Source organism: Rhipicephalus sanguineus, chromosome 8 (assembly GCF_013339695.2).
Source record: "Rhipicephalus sanguineus isolate Rsan-2018 chromosome 8, BIME_Rsan_1.4, whole genome shotgun sequence".
Classification (NCBI taxonomy): Eukaryota; Metazoa; Arthropoda; class Arachnida; order Ixodida; family Ixodidae; genus Rhipicephalus; species Rhipicephalus sanguineus.
In genome coordinates this window covers 160499426-160522448 of record NC_051183.1, presented here as the reverse complement: position 1 = coordinate 160522448, position 23023 = coordinate 160499426, and the positions used below count along the sequence as shown (strand labels likewise).

At 47.6% G+C, this 23023-nt stretch overlaps 2 protein-coding genes across 2 annotated transcripts in view; one reads left to right on the top strand and one right to left on the bottom strand.

Annotated features, from left to right (window-relative positions):
• The window catches only part of LOC119402436 (angio-associated migratory cell protein), a 55828-nt gene extending 44301 nt beyond the window's left edge, over positions 1-11527 (bottom strand). Inside the window, exon 1 of the mRNA XM_037669590.2 lies at positions 11336-11527. The gene's annotated coding sequence lies outside the window, so the exon portion shown is untranslated. The remainder of the gene's footprint in view (positions 1-11335) is intronic.
• A 105-nt stretch (positions 11528-11632) lies between these two features.
• LOC119403640 (12S rRNA N4-methylcytidine methyltransferase-like) overlaps positions 11633-23023 on the top strand; it is a 119494-nt gene continuing 108103 nt past the window's right edge. The window contains 2 exon segments of the mRNA XM_049418640.1: positions 11633-11823; positions 17510-17626. Of these exon segments, the coding sequence (XP_049274597.1) occupies positions 11770-11823; positions 17510-17626 (171 nt within the window). The 5' untranslated portion in view covers positions 11633-11769.

Here is a 23023-nt window from a genome sequence, read left to right as displayed (position 1 = left end):
ACCGCCAGGGCTATCGCAGCCTGTTCTGCGACAAACGATTGCTTACTGAGTACGATTATCGCGTCCCGCACCTCTCCTTTGTTGTCTACGACTACTGCCGTGTATGCTTTTCTACCTCTGACCCATGCCGCGTCAACAATCACCGCCTGTGTTCCCACGCTCTCGATTTCTTTAAGGAGGGCTTGCGCCCTCGCCTTTCTCCTGTTTACGTTATGTACTGGATGCATGTTTCTTGGGAGAGGGGTGGTTCTGATCGCATCTCTCTGCTCGCGATTAAGCTCCACCTCGACCTCCTCCGGCTCACGCATTCTATTTGGGTCTAGTCCTATTGCAGCGAGTATTTTCCTACCCGTGTGCGTCTTGTTTAATCTAGCGAGTTGCGTTACCTGTTGTGCCACCGCAATCTCCTCCATGCGAGAGCACCAATCGCCTCTGAGGATGTGGGCAAAGGATTGTCGTTGTTTTGGTCATTGTGCCCGCTTTCACTTGTGCTCGGTACGATGTCAGCAATGTAGTTTTCGCTTTCGAGCTCACCCGTGGTTGCGACATCATCATTTGCACTCACAAACTCGTCGACTGTTGATCCGTCAACAACTTCCGGAAATTTCGACAGCTTGCTCCAAACTTCGGCAACACCGGCAATGGTGTTGCCGAAGTCGACGAACCACTTGTACAGTCGACGAACCACTTGTACACGGCTTCCTCGACGTCTTCATACACGGCAGTGCGTATGCGTCGGGCGCCACGGGCACCGAGTCTTTTGTCCACTTTATCCCTAATCTCCGCCTTATTCTTCAAGATCATGCTCCTCGGAATCTTGTATGCTGCCGCGACGTCCGACTTCTCACCACGTTCGACTCGATTTATAATTTCGAGCTTCACGGCGAAAGGCAAATTCTGCCGCTTCATGCTAGCCATTACGGCACAGGCGCACGGTGCGAAGCACGAGAAATGCAGGGAGATAACTCACACGACCCACGCAACCCACGCGCTCGCACGACGAGAGTTCAAGAGGCCCTGATTCTGTCTCTGTCTCAGCAAGCTCTGCGGGCGGGTCCGGATCATTTTTTGCAAGGGGGTGACGGTGGCTCGACTGATGCGGCGTGGTCACAGTAGGGAGAGTGGGTCATGCGCCGCCGGGTTAAACCACTTTTGGAGTGAGCGGTGAGGAAAAGCACCAGTTTCCTCGCTGCTACGAGGAAAAGCCAACTTCCGGGGGAACTTTTGCCCCGCTTGACGTTCGATATATCGGGAGTTGCATGCTATTCTTGTTCGATGTAACCATAATTTTCGCTATATATTCTCACTGTAACTATACAGTGTTCAGAAGTTGTTCAATATACAGGATAATTCGATGTAAATGGGTTCGATAGAGTCGGGTTCAACTGTACCATCGATGGTTCTGCATCACTAGTAGTAGTGCATAATGGATGCCTTCTGCTCCCGGTGCCGTGCTTCGTCTTATGCCTAGCAGGGCTGCCCTCACTTCTGCCTCTGTGATGTCTGCAGCCAGGTCTGTTTCTTCCTTGTGTGGATAGTCTTTGTATTCGGGCCGAGGACTCGTAGATATGTACCGCTGTTGCAGCGTTCGCAGGAGGGAGGTCATCGTCATCCATCTGTTCTTTGTGAAGAATAGTACGGATGGTGTTATTAGTGCGAGTATGTGTTGGGTTGAGTGATGCTCGGAGGATTGACCATGTTTTGGACCTACTCAGCATGCCATTCAGGCGGTCACAGAAGTTGTGCCAGCTGTTCTTCGGGTTTCGGCCCATTTTTCCGCTTCTGCCATAATCCGTGCAATCCTATGTTTAAGCTTGCGGTTGTGCCGCTGCCTCTTCCATCGCCCTCTTCTAGCCTCCCAGAGGTGAAGTAAATGTTTATCCACCTCTGGAAGCTCCGCTGTCATAGTTAGCTGTTTGGTTGCAGCTGCCTGTAGAATTTGAAGCCATTCACATAGGGACGGTGCATCGCCTTGTTGGGAGTTTGTTCTCTTGCGTTGAAATGCCTCCCAATTGGTTATTTTGATCTTACGATAGGAATACGTGTCGGCGCTACTTCGACCTTTGTGGCCAGAATGTTGTGGTCACTGCCCAAGTTCTCCATCAGATCAACCCTTTGACCATTGTTAGGTCGGGACACAAATCCCTACTCACGCTGTTGCCTATTCTCGTAGGTGTGTCAGGTTCTGTTAAAAGGGTTAATTGAGGAAGGGTCATAACGTGAGCTAGCCGGCGGCCTTTGGGAGTTTCTGTTTCGTATCCCCACGCTGGATGGTACGCATTGAAATCTCCAAGAATTATCAACCTTTTGGCTTGCTTGCAAGCAGCAGTAAAAAGGCGCCCGAATTCGTCTCGCCGAGATTTAGGCGCTCTGTAGATGTTTAGTACAAACAAGCTGGTTTGCGATCGAGCTGTGGGTAAGATTTGTATAAGAACGTGTCGAATATTTGAGTTGTTGGGTGTGTGATCGACCACTGTGATGTGTTTGGATACGAGGGTGGCAGCTAAATGCGGATTGGTGGTGTCATGTTTATCTGTGTATGTGTTGTAACCAGGAAGTGTTGGAAAGCAGTGCACTTCTTGAAGTTCTATCGCATCTGGTTGGTGTGGCTTTGTAGATAGGAATTGTGTGAGTGCGCCGCACTTCTTGCGGTAACCTCTACAATTCCAGTGCCACACTCAGAAGGGTGTCGTAACAATTTTCTTAGGTTTGCCGGCCGTGATTGCTCGGTGTGTCGGTGATGAGGGAAACTGTGCTTGGAACGACCCGGACGGTGTGACCTTCGTGGATCTTGAGCAGAGTTTGTGTCATGTGGAAGGGAGTCAGCTTGCTGAGAGAGGGAGGTGCTAATGAATTGCTTCATGTCACTCATGGCCTGTTTAATTACCTCTTGCACCATGTACTTGACATCGGCCATGATATCTGATTTTTTTTTTGCATTTCTGCCCTTAGAATACTCCCCACCTCAGCTATCATTTCTCGCACCTCTTGTTTTGCACAGTAGTCGTCATTCCGTTTGTCAGGCATAAGTGGAGGTGTATCAGTGGGTGCGTTAGCCTGTGTGGGAAGTGTTTGTATTTGTGACTGTTGTGTGGAGGTGGGTGAAGGATGGGACGATGAAGGAGGAGGAAACTGCGCTGGCCAACTCACCGACGTTGTTTTCCCCCCAGTGCCTGCGGGCCCCACTGCCAAGGAACTGATGCCAGCGCTGTTGAAGGGGAAACAGGGTGGTGCCAAAGCTGCATTCTCTCAAAGAATGTCTCCACTGTAATCCAGCAACCAGAATTGAGGAAGCCAGACTCTCAGATGGGTGAGTGACTGTGCCTGCCCCATGCCATCATAATGATTCCAAGGATGTTGACATCCATTCTTCATGGCAACAGAAAGGTTCCCAACACATTGGTCCTAGACTTCAAATCTGGAAATCTGCCCTGAACGGAAAAGCACTCCAACCATGCCACAACCCTATCGTACTCATGAACCCAGTCCACCAGTGGCTGGGCCTTCTGCGGCGGAACCCTGTGGCTAAAACAGTGTGGTATCGCATCAGAGCACAAACCATCCATCGAAGTGCACTTGAACTGCACGTGCTCTATTTTCATTGACACTCTTTCCCTCATCTTGGTATGAAATACCAAGTGCAAAAAGCAAAGGTGCTGACACACAAGTTGTCAACTTCATTGTCCAAGTGTGACACGGACAACGCACTATTTGGACTTGGGAGTAGTAGGGGCACGCGGTGCTTTCAAAGCTTCCGACAAACTCCATCATTGAAGCATTGTGTGGTACTGCAGTGCTGCCTGTGGTTCAGTTTGCCTCCATAAAATCATCAATGGAGGTGGACTCGCTTCACCCTCTCGAGTGGAGAGATTTGTGTTAACCTCTTTCCTAGGAGGTTGAATGCTACTACTGAACAAGACTGCCCCAGCCAAGTCTTTCGATTGATCGAGAGCCCCAATATGAAAGCTTCTGTGATGTTGCTACGCTGCCCTATGTAACCATGTAAATAAACTCCCTTCGTTTAAGACAGCTCCTCTACTGGTCACTAAAGCCTTGTCCTCAGTATAGACAGTATGGACGATGGCGTGGGCCGGCTTAGTCTTTGTGCAACACATCGGCAGCGTATGCCAGATACCAAGCTTGATGGATGCATCGATGGCACGGGCAACACCAGACTCCTTGAACAGCATAATACACACAGGCAGTTGGAAAGGCAAGTGCTCCCACTAGCTTCTTGTATTCAAGAAGTAGACTGATGCTGGCATATGGCTGCTGCTGCCGAACAAAAAGTCACGGGTATGGTCTCGGTTGCATTTCGATGGAGACACAATGCAAGAGGTTCAGGTGCACGTTAAGGAACCCAAAGTGGCCTAAATTTCTGGAGCCCCTCCACTATATACGGTGTGCCTCATAATCATATTGTTGTTCTGGCACGCAAAAACCCAGATATTATCATGAGCTGCTGCTTAAGCAGCCGCCCACAAGTGTTGCAGATTGGGCAAGTTGGTTGGTCGTACTTGAACTGGTACAGTGCATCACGGGAAACAGGCCAAGGACAAAGCGCTAACTTCCAACTGACTTTTATTGGCAAATTGCATCAAATATATAGTCTTGTGCAAGCACACAAAAGCACCCGAGCGTCACGCCAAGATGAGACAGCACCATCGCAACATCACTGAACAGTTTCATAGATGGTTCGCCTGATTAAGGAAGGACATTTCATGTGTAGATAAGGCCAAGGATGGGGCGCTGATAGACGTGATTCCAGCCTTTGCTATAGAATGCGCTCGTACAATTTCTCGCGTGATTTGTGATGGGTGCTTTTTCAACACCTCACACAGATCAAACTTAGGGGAACATCCACAGTCGCGGCAATGGATGTGTCCCTCGATTGCCTTGTGCACATTATAATAGTGTTTTTTTAGCCTTTCATTAAGGCAGCACCCCCTTTGGCCTATATACTACCTCTTACCACAGGAAAGTGGTATTGAGTAGATAACCACCGCAACACAAGGCACAAACCGTGTTTTCTGCTTGGTTGAACAAACAGTGGCGCACAGTTGGAGGGAACTGACTGCTCTGCTACACCACTGTAGCTTATCCAGCGACGAACCACTTCCACGCTAACTTTTTCAGTCCGTGGGAAACGTCATGCACATGGGGCATGACTAAAGGTCTCTTACGATGGTTACTTTCCTGCTGAGCCTCAGAGTTGCAGTGCTTCATCTGTTTTAATAGCTTTTCAGCTATGGATGACAGCAGGATAAATGCGTACCCGGCACGCAAAAGCCGGTCAGCTTGAACTGCGAAACTGCGCTACATGACATGATTTCTTAAGGGCATTGATGAGACAAAGATTAACACTTCTTTAACTTAGAATGGGAAGAGTCAAAGGGTAAAAGAGGTTTGCCAGTTCTGCGTTCACATAGCCAGCACAGATGATCAGGTTAAAGCACACATGATTAGGGTAATAGAGGTTTTCCAGTTCTGGGCTATATGAAACCAAAAATGGAAAACCTTTTTTACCCTTTATGGGAGCACTCGGCGGCTGCGAGAGCACCGACCGTGGAAGAGAACGACGAATGATGGCGAGCTCGCAGCTCACGCTTAGCGGCTGCTGGCGGGCAGTCACGGCCGAGGCTTCTATGAATAAAGACATGTCTTGCAGCGTCTCCGGCCTCATCTCTGAAGGGTTCCGGCCCAGTCGGCGTCAAGAACCCCACAAATGGCATTCAACCAGAAGGACCCAGTCCTGCTGCCATAGCCACCGAGGCGCAAACATTGGTAAGCGACCACGCCGATAAATTTCACCCAAGAACAATGGACCCTGGCCGGACGACTACTCCTACAACAAGATGCTCGCGTTCCTAAACGCTCTGCTCAACCTGGACTTCTTCGGTGTCATAGACACCGAAGAACTGGTGCGCCTCATCCTCGCCGTCGAGCCCATGTACAACTCCGGCAAAATGACCTCAGACGAGAAGACTCGAGTCGCCAGGACCATTTTACACCTCCACGTCTCCTTCTTCGGGACTGTCTGCATTCATTTCATGATGGGTCACACGACTGCGCTCGCTGCCCACTATGAGATCCTAATGGCGGACAACACGAACCACAACAGTGCTGCCGTAGAAGACTCCACGCCCGCCAAGACTCCAACAACCGCTAAGGATCACGTGGACGGCGCTGCTGATGCAGAGGAAGTGGGCGAAGGGGCGGCTCCGGAGAACAAAGCATGAGCTGACGAGGGAGCGGAGAACGTGAACGGCAAGAAGTACATGGCGGTGGACGAGAAGGTCGCCGAGGAAAAAGCCAAAAACCACCAGGATGGCGAAGGAGAGTGTGACGGGGGAAACATTGAAGTTGGTGTCAAGAAGAACCCGCACGGCGCGTCCACTTCAGGAGTGTGTCACGACACGGCACCAAAGGCGGACCAGGAGATTGCCGAGGAGATTGACAAGAAAGGAGAGGAGCAAGCTGGCGACAAGGTGGGTGCTGGTTTTGTGCTGGTCGATTTCCGGGACGATGACGATGGCGTGAGGGAACTGAAGGTGTGAAGGAAGATCTTGGAGGGCGAGAGGAAAAGGAAGAAAGAAAACCACGCATCTCCACAAAGTGAATCGTGACAAGCGGACGAAGCTCTGGGTATCATATGGGTGAGTAAGCGTACGTTACCCGAGCATTGCCCCATACAATGTAAATTGAGTGACATAAAGAGTCGACGACAAAGCTAGGTCCTAAGGTCCATAATGTCTACATTGAAGTCGCCGACTAGAATAAAGGGTTTGTGCGTGTATGTGTAATATCGTTCTGTCACAATTATGATTTATGTTCATCTACTGTAAACCTTTTTTTTTTGTTCACATACACACGTATATTTCGACTATTCGCCGCGAGATCGGACTAGAGGTGGCAGCACCGTCGCCGCGCTAGTGTGGATAGGCGGTTGTCGGCGCGTATACAAACGCACACAACAGCGCTTCGTTGTGAGCGATTTGACCCGATTTGCGGCAAGCAAATCGCGGTGACTGCAGCTTTCTGGTAATATGTGCGCTCTTCATTCCCGAATTAATGCACGAAGCGCGCCGAACGTTACTATTACTTGTGAGAGAAGCGCATTCTGCCAACGAATGGGGTCTCTCTCTCTCTCGCCTTCGGCAACAGTCGACGTTTTCGCAATGGATGACGTTTTCTTGTTTTATTTGTACATGTTCAACTTGTGTTCTATCTACTACGCACTGCTGCAGAGCGACCAAATTAAGTATTTACTTCTTGTTGATCTGGATAACCCGCAACAAAAAGAAGCCCGTATTCCTGCACGATGATTTCAAATAGCACTTTGTACACTGCGTGTTCAAATATTCATCCGCATTTCTTATTCAGTTCTCCAATGTAGGACAGTTGATAGGTTTAGTGAGGAACGCTATGTGGCTAACAGCGCTTTAGCGCTACAGAAGCGTTTAACACGCACACGCTTGTTTTAATTCCAGTAACAATACACAAAGGTAACTGTACAGCACGGATCTTTCTTCGATTGATTACTTGCACGACAGTAATGGAACAAAGGCCCGGTTATTTCACAGGACCAAAGTACGTTTTTTTCACGCGAATAATGTCCGCTGCTTTCCGTCAGTCTATTACAACGCAACACAAACGCTCAAGATAATGTAAAGAAAAGGAGATGTGGCTTCGCGTCAAATTACTACGACATAAATGTGAAGTACGCCGTTTATATTAATTTTGACCATCAGTGCTCTTTAACGCGTACCTTAATCTAAATACACGGGTGTTTTTGTATAAATGTCGCCACAAGTTAAAATTGCGCAAGGCAACTCAGTTTTGCGATTTCCGTGTCATTCTATTTTCTGTAATTTTTAGGGAACAATTTAAGTACCGAAGTGTCGGACGTGACATGACAGAAATATTTCTGTGTAGTGGGACCAGGACTATACACAACTCAAGCTCGTCGCGTAACCTATAAACCACAGTCCCGAAGTTATACATCTAACCACAACGCGCAAGTGCTTGAGAGCCTTTTTTTACCACTGGGCCGATAAAAGGCTATATTCACATGAGATTTAATGCTTTAGGACAACGCGAAGTGCACTTTGCAATGCGCTGAAACCACAGAGCGGCACCTACACTGATATGACTCTCGCGAACGGAGGGTACGACGACCACACACAGCACTCCCGACAAGTGCACTCGCTGATCTTATTACAGTACATATACAGCGGATCAAGGCCAAATGCTGCTTTACATCGTGTTAGGCTTACGTACGAGCGGTGAAAGTTGCACTAACGCACGGAACAAACCGCCTTTTGAGGTCCTGCATGACGTCCTGCGCACATGCAAACACAACGTGGCTAGCAGACGACGCATGGAGCAATCCACACTAGGCGCGGTTCAGTCAGGAGCCGCCAGGTGGCGACTCCGCTCGATCTCGCGGCCAATAGCAATGATTTTCTATATACCGTGACAGCGGACAGTGAGAGTCGATGACAAAGCTAGGTCCTAAGGTCCATAATGTGTACGCTGAAGTCGCCGACTAGTATAAAGGGTTTGTGCTTGTAGGTGCTTTATATTGTTTTGTCACAATTATGATTGACATTAGTCTATTGTTTAACCTGATGTTTTGATTTTACACGGTGCTGTGCCGTGCGCATAGACGCCAAATGGACACGGATGCCAAACGGACGGACAAGCCTCGACCTTAAGGTGCTTCGCCCCTAAAAGAAAAACCACGACGAACAGTGCGGTGATGTGGAGGCCACGGAGAACGAGGTGATCGTGGACAAGGCGATCATTGGGGACATGGCTGGTGACTGCTAATCAGCGAAGAAGAGGTCAGGAAGTCGCAATGTGGTGACAAAGAGGCCAGGGAGTCCCGGTATGGCGGCCGTGGAGGAAGGGAAAGACGAGGAAAACGCAGGAGGTAATGATGGCAAACAGAAGAAGATGAGGAAGCTGGTGAAGGTGCAGCGGAAGAAAAAGAAGATGAAGAAAAATAAAAAAAGGGATGACGACAACCTTGACAAACTTCTGAACGAGTTATCGGAAGTTGAGGTGATTCATGTGGGGCAACCAAGAAGCGCCATTGACGCAGTGGCACACATTTGTGAGAACATGTCGGCAAACAACCCGGGCAGTAAAACGGAGCATCGCACCTAGCACGAGACCATGAAGGTCAAGTCTGAATCGGCCAGGACACGTCCTCAGCGTGAAAACAAGTCTGCAGGTGGGTGGCACATGGTGCCAAGAAGGCTACTGCTTCCAAGTGCAGTGAGAAGGATGACAGTGAGGATGAAGAGGAAGAGGCAGCCTCTGCTGAGGTGGCCCCGACGGCAGCCGCCAACGAGGATGGGTGAGCTGACAGCAAGGACAAGAACGACGAGGAGGAGGCTAACAACAACGGAGATGCAGGCGGGGCTCGGAGGGGAGATTCCGAGGATGCCGACACTGATCCCAAGGAGCAACCAGACGTCAACAGGAAAGAGCAGGCAGCCACAGCAAGCGGCAGCAAGGCAGCTGCCATGACGACTGCTGACCCGAAAGTGGATGCCGACCCCCCGTTGCCACGGACAGCCGGGACTTTGGTGACATGGTGGCCAAACTGTGCCGGTGTGTGGTCGTGTGCGCCACGCGTGGTCTGCGGTGGCCAACGATAGCCAGGACAGTTGCACGGGCTACTGGCACAAATTAGCCCATGTCCTTCTCCGCCCACTTTCCCTAAGGAGAGGGGCAGTGTGGGAGCGCTCGGCGGCTGCGAGCACGCCGACCGTGGAAGAGGAGAACGATAAACGATGGCGCTCTCGCAGCTCGCGCTGTCATGGCTGAGGCTTCCACGAATAAAGATGTGCCTTGCAGTGTCTCCAGCCTCATCTCTGAGGGGTTCCGGGCCAGTTGCTGTCAAGAAACCCACACCTTTGACTCTTCCCCTTCTAAGTTAAGCAAAACGTTACTAATCTTTGTCTCATCAATGCCCTTAAGAAATCATGTCATGTAGCAGTTTCGCAGCTCAAGCTGACTGGCTTTGCGCGCCGGGTACGCATTTATCCATAGCTGAAAAGCTATTAAAACAGATGAAAGACTGCAACTCTCGAGGCTCAGCAGGAAAGTAACCACCGTAAGAGAACTGTAGTCATGCCCTATGTTCATGACGTTTCCCATGGACTGAAAAAGTTAGTGTGGAAGTGGTTCAGTGCTGGATAAGCTACAGCGGCATAGCAAAGCAGTCAGTTCCCTCCAACTGCGCGCCACTGTTTGTTCAACCAAGCACTAAACGCAGTTTGTGCCTTGTGTTGTGGGGGCTGTCTACTCAATACCACTTTCCTGTAGTAAGAGGTAGTATACGTATAGGCCAAATGGGGCGCTGCCTTAATGAAAGGCTCAAAGAGCACTATTACAATGTGCACAAAGCAATCCAGGGACACACTTGAATTCATTGCCGCGACTGTGGATGTTCCCTAACGTTTGATCTGTGTGAAGCGTTGAAAAAGCACCCATCATAAATCACGCTAGAGTTTATAGAAGTACATTCTATATCAAGGGCTGGAATCAGCGCCCCTTCCTCGGCCGGTTCTTCTTTCCCGTGATGCGCTGTACCAGTTCAATGAAGTAGCGGCTAATAATATCGCAGTGGAGTTCCACGCAAGAGCCTGCATGGCTAGAATCGCAGATGCCTGTTCACACATTTGGCTACATCTACGCATAACAGGAACTGGCGCATGAATGCCGAGTTCGTTGTTGGATCCACAACTTGTTACAGAACAAGTGCCACACTAAGCGGCAAGATGAGTCCTTGCACGAAGGCGCGCACTTGTGAACTTGACATATTAGGGCGCGTCTACACCACCAAGTACACGCTTGCGCAGCACATGCAGAGAAACCTAGGTAATCAATTTCGCTCTTGCTGAACCAGACAGATATGTTGTTGTCAAGCACCCACAAATGCTACGACGACCGGTCGAGACTCTTACTGCAATTGGTGAATTCATTTGCTGCTGCGGACGAGACGCCTAGCAATAGATGGCGATTAGCGAAACTGCAGAAATCCAGTTTCGTAATGATTCATTTTCGAGCACAGCTGAAGACTAGCATGTGAAGGCAATCATCATCTCGGCTGCTCACGTGCAGCTTTCAAGTGATTAGGTACGCTCTTGCAGGCAATTTTCGAATCGGCATGAGCCGACTCCCTAGTCCTCATTGACACTTCCTGCGAGCTCCTCATCGTATTCCCAAATCGAGAGGTCGAGCGGAGAGCTAAACAAAAACTCATCAAACCCTGTGGCGCAGCAACTGCTCACATGGCGTGGCACTCTCTATGTGCGCTTACTTGACTGTGGCCTTGCGATCAGGTCACAAAATTTTGGACGTCAATGGGTAGACGGGCTTCCCTGCTTGTATGAGGCCATCGTGATGCCGCAACTACGCGATACGTGCCATCATACGCGCTGGTGCCACAAGCAAATGCACAGCAAATGCGGCGCACTGACAAGCGCCATGTGGAACAATGTTGCCACGACGGAGAATGGCCATCGCCAAAGTTGGACAGAGGTTCAGTTCAGAGCGACTCTATGCGACAGTGGTCGAAAGCATTGGTCGAAAGCCTATTGCCACAAACATCAACGCTACTCGAATCGCTCGAGTCCTCGAGTCCCTCGATTCAACGCATGATTCAACGTGCTCTCTACCAGACGCTCTGTTGATCCATGTTCTGTGGCTCTACCTAGAAGCGTACGGGGCTACGCAGTGCGGAAATACACTTCTATGAAAACTCCGTCGTGGACCACGTTATCTAAAGCGCCGCGGAAGCTGTTGGAGGTATGCTTGTAGCGGGCAATCACACAGCACTGCATGTCACACTGGTCGGTTTAGGATATGCTTGCGTATATGAGCCACTGACCTCCACTAGTGGAGGTCAGTGATATGAGAATGGTAGAAACCACGGGGCGCTCATGCATTCGCCAAGTGTGCAGCACGTGAGAGCTTACTGAAAAACCAAAAAGACGCGTACCTTCAAGGAAAAAAAGTAAGGACAGGACAGAAAGGGCGTCACTCGCAACTAACTTTATTCCCAGAACATCAGCGTCACATATAACCACAGCGACCCTGCGCGCGCACATCGCCTCACACGCTCGTCAAAAACCCGCGATAACAAGATTAACTAATCGAAAAAAGAATCGATGAAACTAAATTCACCCCCACGCAGAGCAACAGATGTGTCACTAACACAGCATTCTTTCTTCTTTCTAAAGAATGCTGTGTTAGTGACACATCTGTTGCTCTGCGTGGGGGTGAATTTATTTTCATCGATTCTTTTTTCGATTAGTTAATCTTGTTATCGCGGGTTTTTGACGAGCTTGTGAGGCGATGTGCGCGCGCAGGGTCGCTGTGGTTATATGTGACGCTGATATTCTGGGAATAAAGTTAGTTGCGAGTGACGCCCTTTCTGTCCTGTCCTTACTTTTTTTCCTTGAAGGTACGCGTCTTTTTGGTTGTTCAGTAAGCATGTACCAACTAGCCCAACATAAAGTTCTATTACGTGAGAGCTTGTAGACGTATTTTCGCTTTCGAGTAGTGCGATGCCAATCTGCAGTGCGCAGTGCCGCGTACTGAAGAAGGACGGCAGTCTGCGCGCGAGAGACAGAGGACACAGACGACGATGCCTCCTTTGCGCTGTTCAAGCACCATGCTATGGCGTTTCTTTGCGGCAATGTGTTGCTGAGACCTTACCGGCCAGTCAGTTTGGTTTTGGAGAGTACGACAAGCCATTGGATGGATGGATAAGGCTGTCGATGCCACGTAGCCGTAACTATCACGTTGTGAAGGGCCTTGATCATATCTCATAACCTCCTCTTAGTTGTTCCTGCACTCGTGAACTCACTAAAGCCCAATATTGCGAAAAATACCGCCCCATTGCTCTGAACTTGAAGCCCTTTGCAGAAAAGGTGTTCAGCCGTTTCCTCATCCGCACGTAATGCAAAATGTTTGCATCCCTTTGTACTTGTCTCTGTACGTCTTAGTCCACGATGCTCCCGTCCTGGCTGCAAACAACAGAGATCTTTGGCAGTTTCCTGCTAGAAAGTTCTGTTGGTTTCTTGTGCCGATTTCGTAAGCATCCATATTTTCCACAGGCCCCTCTTTCACCTTTTTCTTAACCGATCATTCTTTTTGGCTTGGTCTCCTCCTGTTGACACACAAGACGCCCCAAGAAGAAAAGACACAACATGCACAAGCGCTTGTCATCTCTTTTCCTCGTGGGACGTCTTGTGTGTTTGCGCTGTTACATTAACCGCAGTATAATGTGCCAATTCGGCCTAAGATAAGTTTTATCGAAGATCCTGCTGTTGGCTGAATACGTGCTTGACCATTTTCTGGTTCACTTTGTCTTACCATTCCTCGTGTACAAACAGCTGGAAACTTTCCTAGCCCACTGCACCTGCCTCAGTCACTCCTTGCTGCTAGCTTGCCTGCCCTTGAAGGATCCCGCGTCACCTTGTACCCCCTGGTTTGGGGAGCTATTCTCAATGTGTCCACTTTGGCGGAGCGCATTCAGTTGCTCGAAAAAGCAGTGAGCTGTGACGTCATGCCACCCTTGACCACGTCGATGCACCGAACCCGCCAGCACATTTTCAGTGTAAAAAGAAAGAAAGTGGACGAAACGTACAGTAACAGGACACTTAAACAAACGTGACAAGTCTGAACTTGCATATGAACGTGTTCGATGTGTGATAACAATGCAGGGAATGCATACCGACCATCCAGGTGCGTTAGGCAGGTGGCCGCATCAAACCTTATTCGAGGGCTAACTAGATCAAGAGTTCGTGCATGGCCTCCGAGATGTGCATCCAAAAGTGAATCTCTGGGGGCTGCATTCGTTGCGGTGAAGCACATTCTGTCCCTCTCATTTGTGTCGAGAGCTAGCTTCGTGACATCAAAATGATGTTGCGGAAGAGCCGGAAACAGGGGGCGGGCTGCTCGCCAAGCTCCAGCCAATCAGCGGCAGCCTGGACACATAGAGAATAGCTCCCTTGGTGCATTAATGTAGCTGTGTGGCGCAGCACCACATGACTCTCAGTTGAAATCAGTTGTTATTTTGAGTGCTGTGAAGTTGTGACGGTGACAGGGTGCTGCGCTCCTTACTGCACGACCCGACAAAAAAACGGGTGGCTTTCTTCTGTCGTCGGCAGTTCAGTACAACTCGTTATTAATTTCAGCGTAACTACATTCCAGAATTAATTTACTTATATACTTGCCATATACAAAGTTCTGTTATATAGAGTAATTATAAATCTAACTAGCAATACTTTTGCGACTAGCGTAGGTGATAACATTCGGGATGCTTCTCGCCCACTACGTAACAGCTGGCTGGCCCATGACAGAAAATCGGACTGGACAAAAAGATGAAAATTTGCATGTGTCAATATTTACCTCACAGATCTAGCAGAACAGCATAATACGGTCCGAGCACTGCAATATAAAAGCTTGAAGCTTTATCTAGTGTATACCGAATTTTCTTGCATGTAACCAGCACCCCTAGCTTTAACCCTACGGCATGTGGCAGTGCAGACCAGGTGAAACTACAAAAACCAAAGGACAACACAAGTGCTGAGCACATTTGTTTTTGTGCTCGTCGTTTCACCTAATGTGCACTGCCATATGCCATTATGACCGGCCCACAAGTACATTTTAAGCAGCTCTTCACAAAGACAAAAAAAGCACGCATGTAACCCCCACTTTGTAAGCACATTCCCCCCAATTTTTGGTGAGGGCTACATGCGAGAAAACATGGTACTTACCTAGATCTCCACAGAATTCTGGTTAGCTTGCGTTATTTATAAAATACGTTCTAGCTCTTCTCTTTCAGCACTCTTTGTTGTCTCGAGTTGCGTACTTTATATCTTAACATATATATGCCCAGTGTCCTACATATAGGACGCTTCTTTGATGCACTCTAACATCGCTATTTCTTTAGCTGATGACTAGCGCCACCTACAGCACATCAAGCAGGCCTCATTCTCAACGTGTGCATGCCTAGACATTGCTTGCTTTTCATGCTGTCGCGTGCCCACCGCTTTCTCCGGGCAAACGCGTGCTTTGCATGAAAGACGTCATGGAGAGGAAGAAGTGCAATGTCGGTGTGCACGTGAAATGTTTCAAGGCTTACCACACCCGAGCATAGCACCCCTAATGCCCAGTGTCCTAAAACCGTTTTGGAAAAAGAACCTTTTTGACATTGCTATGGGTAATGGCACGTGTGGTTTAAAAGTTCCGTTTTCGCCAAACTGCGCTTCGCCCAGCACCCTGCTTCGTTCACGCGGTCACGTCTCAGTGGTAGTTTCCGTATCGTGTACTGCCGCATGTGTTTTGCGCGCTCTTGAAAGTTGCTCTGACAGAAAGTTTGACAAAATGCCGCATGCATGTGATGTTGCCAGATGCCCGAATGGTGCACGCCGCCAGTGCAAGCCGCCGCGCAGTAAAGGCGGGCAACGTTGGGCACGGCAACAGTGACATGAGTAAGACCGCTTTCATGCGGGTGATTTGAAGTGTGCTAACGCGATGTGGACCACTAAAACGTGATTTTATTTCAAAATAAGCACTTCTTTGGCACAAAAGTAGCACTACGAGGTTTCTGGACCGCTATTTCAACAACCAACATCGACTTAATATTTGCCTTTAGTGTCCCTTTAAAACATGAGCTGAGTGAAATACTTAGTTGCTCAACATATGTAAGACTATATGGTAACATAAAAAACGTGAAGCTATCCAAAGAAACGCTGTTTGGTTTATTTATTATAAATTTAAGCCTACGAACTCGCTGACCCATCTCATGGTTGCTAACAATATTGAGAAATTTGAATAACGATTCTTGGAAATTTGCGCTTTTTATTGTACGAGAATGGACTGAGTACACACAAACACAGAGCGCAGACTAACAACTGTTTTTCTTTTTTCAAGACATCTTCCTCACATATATACCCAAAGGAAAGCATCGCAACGACCCGAAGCAAGATAAAATATTCAAATGGGCATGCGCATGACAAGAGTTAATTGGTTCCTATGAAGTGTATTTCTTTTGAAGAAAGATTAATGGATGGTGCGGTGATACATTCGTCGGCATATGCCTGTGTCATCATGTAAGATTCGGTTATAACTCGTTCCATTTTATCGTGAAGCTGCGACAAGATTGTGGTTTTCTCGAAAAGCGGCTCACATTTACACTGCGAAACATGTGTTGCTAGATTTGCCGGATGCGTGATTAGTTGACAGTTATTCCGATGTTCTCTTAATTTTGTACTTCAACATCTTTCCGTCTGTCCGACGTATCTCCTACCGCATGATGAGGCAATGTCGTGAACTACTTCCTTATTGCATGCCACAACTTTTCTAACGTGGTTTATACCGCAATTGTTACTCTGCCTTCTTTCCTTGCAGCCGCTAACCCTTCGACACATTCCTATTAGTTTTTCCGGAGCTGAGAAAACCAGTTCGACGTTCTGTGCATTTGCAATCTTTTTTAGCTTATGCGAGACTGTGTGGATATATGGCAGAACTATTCGTCTTGCTTTTTCGGTAGCGGATTCGTCATTTTTACCGTTCTTTTTTCCGTTAATTGTCTTTAACAGCTTTTCAGCCACCGACGCAATCACACAATCGTCACTGCACTTCAGCCCTCGTGGGATAAAAAGTGCGAATTTCCAAGATGCAACACCAACTAGCCCCTGTAGCTGCTCTTATTGAATAACGATGGAAAAAGGACTTGCTTAACATTGTTTACTTGGCTAATGATAACTTAGCCCTTGGCCACAAATGTATTTATCTCCTTTGTCCACTCAACATCGTTCTCTATCTTGCTAAACTGATTCCTTTCACTTCTCATGTTGGCCCGCCACGGTAATCTAGTGGTTATGGCGCTCGACTGCTGACCCGAAGGTCGCGGGATCGAATTCCGACCGCCGCGGCTCTATTTTCGATGGAGGCAAAAATGCTTGAGGCCTGTGTACTTAGATTTAGGTGCACATTAAAGAACAAATTTCCGGAGCCCTCCATTACGGCGTCTCTCATAATCATATCGTGGCTTTGGGACGTTAAACCGGAACAGTTATTATTAAATTATCTTATTTTTCCACTCACCATGGCAGAGTGAAACCATCTAGGCAGTGTCAACCAATTTTATGCAAATTAGAGCCTTCATACATGGAGCTAATTGGTGTTATTTTGCAGTTTCACCTATAGTAATTATTTCACACTGTTATATTTCGACCAAACTGCATTGGCGGGCTAGTTGGTCAACAGTCATAATATATTTGAACGGGACAATGGAACACCGCACCGTGTGTGTTCTCCATTCGCATTAATATGCACTGTTCAGATTTGTTATATTCTGAGTTTTGCACTTATCTTCATCTTGTCTTCAGTGCCTGTCCTGTAATAGACGTAATGAGATCTTGAGCAGGATAAAAAATGTGTGCACTGTTTAAATTCATGATGAACATTCCTTTGGCAGAGACGCCGCTGCACGCTGCTGGCATGCCGCCACCCATGCACCTCCGAGAATGGCTACTCCCACACTCCAGTCATGTTGCGCGAAGTCATCGAATCACTTGGCATTCGGCAAGACCAGGTATGCGTTGGCTGATTTATTCGATGAACTGTGCTGTCATATGCTCCTGTTGCGTGGTGTTTCCAGTGTAACTGTGTGAATTGATCCACAGGTGTTGCTCAAGCTGTGCCTTTATTGAAACTGGCCGGGAAACAACCACTGGCATAATGACAATGTCACTGGCTTAAATACATAATATATAGCGGAACAAAACAAGGACAGAGAAAGAAGCACACAGGACGACCGCTGCTGCCTACGGCGTTTCTCCGCCATGGGCAGCAGGCAAACGCGGTGCCGGCAGCACCACCGGATGCCTCCTTCGACGCGCGAGAAAAAAAAAAAAACCCTAAAATTACTCTCTGACGCCAAGGAAAGCTAACGAAAGCGTATAACATGCAATTCTCAGCTATGCATATTTGTTTTTAAGCAAAATAAGCCTACCTGTGGGGGTTTCTTGCTCCTACCAATAGATTGAACCGCACTGCCGTCGAGTGACGCAAGCGATCCTACTTTCACGACTTTCAGAGCGAAATTAAAAAATATAATTCCTGTTTTACTGGACAAAAGCACGCTCGTTGCCACCGATTTGGCAAACGATCTTCTCATTTCCACCAAATTAAAAAAAATTTCCGAGTGGTAGACAGCCTCTTTAATGTCTACTCTATCTATAGCTTACCCCATTTCATGCAGCTTATACTTTTTCAATTTTTAGCGGGGTCGTCGGACAACTCTCACCGGCGCTAGACAGGGTGGACTGGAAGATTGCAAGAGAGAAAAAAAAAGGAAAAAAAAAAGACAAGCGCTCGTCCTGTGTTCTTCTTTCTCTGTCCTTGTTTTGTTCTGCTATATTATGTATTTAAGTCAAGACCAACTAGCCCAAAATTCAGCTTTAAATGTCAGTGGTGTTTGTGTTGAAGGTTTAGCGCAGCATTTAGCTATAAATGTTGAAAAAAAAATTATTGCTGCGTGCGCAAGACACTGGTTAAAAAGATGTAATTGGAAATAGCACTCGGGCTTTATGCCTGTAGCGTTTAGCTCTGCTTGGAAATGGAGGGCAGGACCATTGGGATTTGATGCCATGTCACTGCCATTGGGACCTCTGGCACCACAGCAGTGCTGGACACGCTGAAAGCATGTGCAGGATATGAAAGCAGGAATTCAGGCGCAAATTATGATGAACTGTCAGAATATGTGTCGAATTCACACGGTGTAATTTCAAGGCACTTGATATTACATCCCAGAAAGAAAATGAGGTAATGTGTTGTGAGAGTTTCGGCAATTAATCATTATTAGCGTGTCAATAAATATCTCATTATTCTGTAATCAGTCCGGTTCAATTCTTGCATAAAAAACAGAATCAGATATTAGGCTCAAAGTACATGCCCAGTTTGTTTTTTGGTTCTGTTTTGAGCAAAGAAAAATACTACTCTTGACGTTGGTCTTGGAATGCGGGCACGTTGAACGATCGTCGAACACGGTAGTGTCTCCAGCACAGTGGTCCTCTGCAGTAATACACGGCACATTGAAGTTAAATGAGTGCTCGTTTTTTACTCGGGAAGTCTGTGCAGGTGCACACGCCGTGTTTCAAGCCACTTGAAGAAACATGCGGTGTGTGTCGCGCCTGTGTAGTTGACGCGTACAATTCTACATACTGCCACTGAAGGGGATATGAAAGTAGGATGGAGTACTGGGCGAGTTGGTACAGATTCATCATGGCTAGTTAACACGGACGAAGACAAGGAGCGGACATGGCACAGTGCTGTCTTTCTCCTCTCGTACCAGCAGGTGTGCTGAAAGCTACGCAGGGACCACAAGGGGGACAAGAAGATGCGTCCCTTCGTGTCATGACCTTGAGCACTTCCTTTTGTTTTTTTCTCTTCGAACGCGCAGTTTACTTTCGGTGTGATTGCGAGCGCGGGCACGTGCAGCATCCTGCGGTGGCCATGGTAACTATACAGCTGCAGATGCTCAAATCAGCCAGTGGCCACGGACTTAGATATATGGCGCAGAAATTTGGGTATACGGCATCATTTGCAGAGACAAGAGGGAGCGATTTCTAGCTGACGTTGAGAATTAATGGTAAATACCAGGCCGCATGCAGCACTAGAGCACTGCACGGGCCGATTTTTCAGCTAGTTATGCCTTGAGCATAAAGGAGGCACCGTCCAATCTTCGGTTATTGTGAAGATACCTGCCGCACACAAGATATCTTCTAGAGATTGTTTTAGGAACTTCTTTCAGTGTGACAACTTTCACCAGTACTGTGTATACTTTTGGTGAATTATGCGTGTAACACTCTTGCGAAATGATTGCAGGGCAATATAAAATATAATTGGAGTCATAGCTGGCTCTTTCATGTACGCACGCAGTGCTAACCATGCCATCTCATTTTTGCATTTCAAACAACAACTACAGAATATAACACCTGCATAAAGTGGAGAAAAAAGCATGACAGACATTTTTAGGTTGAGTCTACATCAACTGCAAACGAGCTAGGGCTGTTGAGTAAAAGTAGCAAGTCTCCTGCAAACCTCATCTATTGCACAATGCAATGGGGGAAAAAACGTGCTCTATCTGCTTCTGGGAGGAATACGCCAGGCTGGGCAGCATCACATAAATTAAAGCTGTCGTGTTGACTCCTCGGCAGGTAACTGCACTCAACCTACACTACGTTTTCGTGTGCAAAACAAGGTTCTTTGTCCCACCTTGACTACCGATCGGCAGTGTTTTCTGACCGTGCTCAAAAAGTGTTGTAGGGCCCCTTTAAGATACACGTTACATTCTTTAATGTATCGGAAATACAGATACACATCTTGCGCAACGTATTGCGATACAGATTGAAGGTACTCAAGGAGTATTTAAGATAGTATATAAGATACATGTATCTTTGGTACCTGCCCAGCACTGCTCTGTACTGTTGGAGGAGGCTTCGGAGCTGTTCGTACTTCAAAGTGGGAAGGCTAGGGTTGATGCCGAATGTTGGTTCAGGTGGTCAGGCTACCGTTTCAGCTTCGGTAGCATCGCTGAGGGCCGCAATTTCCTCTAGGCACACTGTAATCGTGCCCTTGTAGACGTGTCTGTACTCGTGGCTCAAGTTCGTCAACATGACATTTCATTTTCCTTGGTGTAATCGAGCAATTCTGCGTGCGACACAAATTTCATGGTCCATCGGCAGCTGTCCATCACTCTCGATAATGCGTCCTGCCAGCTGGTGTTTTGTACCGACCGGTACCGTGACCCTCGAGCAAGTGCAACAAATGGTAATGCAGCGGCGTTGCTTTGTCCGCTGATGGTGTTATCGACTTGATTCTTAAGTCGATGGCTGTGTCTTGTAAACTTCAGAAGTCCATCCCTTAAGCGTTGCTCTAGGATTAACAAGCTTGCAGGTAGCCTACGACAGTGTGATTCAAGAGGACTTGTGGGGAATACTGGACGCACTAGATATGGAAAGTGGAGTAAGTAATCTTTTAAAAGATATAGATTAAAGTGTCAAGGTAGTTATGAAATGGGCAGAACAGGTATCTGAGCTTATAGAGATAAAATGGAAGATCGGACAAGGGTGTCCTCCATCACCTTTGCTATTTATGCTGTACCTAGAAGGAACAGAAGCCAACTCAAAAAAGTAGTGGACTTGGCTTCAACCTTTCTTTTATCAAGCAAGGAACATATTTCGGACAGTCATTACCAGCAGAAAAGTCATTATGCGGTATTAATGGCTGACAACAAGGAAGATTTGCTGAGAGTAGCGGACATCTGCGGTAAAGAGGGAGATGTGTTACGTTTATAGTTTAGTAACGAAAAATTGGCAGTCACAATTTTTAATTGAAATAAAAGCGGTGAGCACAGGATATGTTAGGTCACGCTGGAGGTAGTGGATAAGCGCAAAGGTCTCGGTGTGTGGATGAACCGTGTATCCAAGTACCTAAAGAAACACCAAAAACATGCAGAAGCTAGAGGTAACAGGAATGCAGCCTGTGTGGAATTGCGATAGGTACATGGTGGTGAGAGGGAATTGGGAAGGGGTGGTGGCTATGCAGTCTTGTGCATGAGGTCAGAAGTTCAAGCAAGGTTGGAAATTAAGCACAGGCAGGCTTGCTGTGGGAGCTCACAGGAATGCACCCAACCAGGGGGTTCAAGGTGACATGGGATCAGGGCCAGGGAAGCTAGCAGCAAGATAGAATTTCAGATCGGTGCAGTGGGCTAGAGCTGTTTGTGCAGGCGGCTCCACACTTGGAGGGAAAATATCATCGCGATGCAGCGAGCGCTGCCGTCGCGCATCGGCAGTAGCTCACACAAGCGCAGACACTTCAGGGGCAAAGATTGAGTATGTTATGCGCACGTTTGGGTGCCTCTTTCTCGTCGCTGTGTATTATGGTAGCACACACAGTGAAGAAATATACGTGCATGTTTTTATTACCCTGGTTTTTCGAAAGAACAAACGCTTTATACAAAGCATGCTGTGAAAAAAAATTTTTATGACCCCACTTCTGCCAATGAAGACTTGCCGCACTACATCTAAATGCCGATAATCTTAGCATGGATCAAAGCATTCTTAAGTAACCGTTCACAATCAGTCATCTTTAACAATCAAACATCCAGCGCTACCCCCGTAACATTAGGCGTTCCTCAAGGGTCCGTACTTGGCCCACTACTGTTTTTGATTCATTAACAACCTACCATTGCATGTGTCCTCTAAGATCCGTATGTTTGAAGACGATTGCGTAATTTATCGTAAAATTAACGGCGTTTCCGATAACACGTCACTTCAAGATCATTTGCGAAGCATGCAAGAATGGTGTAGCCTGTGGCTAATGGAACTAAACTCTAACAAATACAAAACTGTCTCTTTCCACCGCCGTAAAAATCCACCTATTTTCTCTTACTGAATTGCTAATGCCAACCTTGAACTGGTTCCTTCTTACAAATATCTCGGAGTAACGCTTTGTAGTGAGTTAACCTGGACAACACACATTACGAACGTCATTTCATCTGCTACTAAAACACTCGGGTTCCTAAAACGCCATCTGCGCCATGCCCCTCAACATGTAAAACTGCTCGTCTATCAGTCTCATCTCTCATCAGGACGAAATTAGAATATGCATCCCCCATTTGGAACCCGCGTCAAATACATCTCATCAATCAACTCGAGTCGCTTCAATATCGAGCTACAAGATTTATTCATTGTAAGTACTCGCACGACGTCAGCATATCGGCACTGAAAACAGAATCCGGATTATCATTACTCGCACCTCGTCGCCACACTGCTAGCATTTGTCTTTTTCATAGGTTCTTTTACAGCTCACTGGGAGAGCCACCATCTATCCTCCCCCCGACACGCACCTCCAGTAGCACCGGTCACCCGCAACAAGTTGTGCGCCCGCGTGCGCGCACCGTCACTTTTTCGTCCTCATTCTTCTA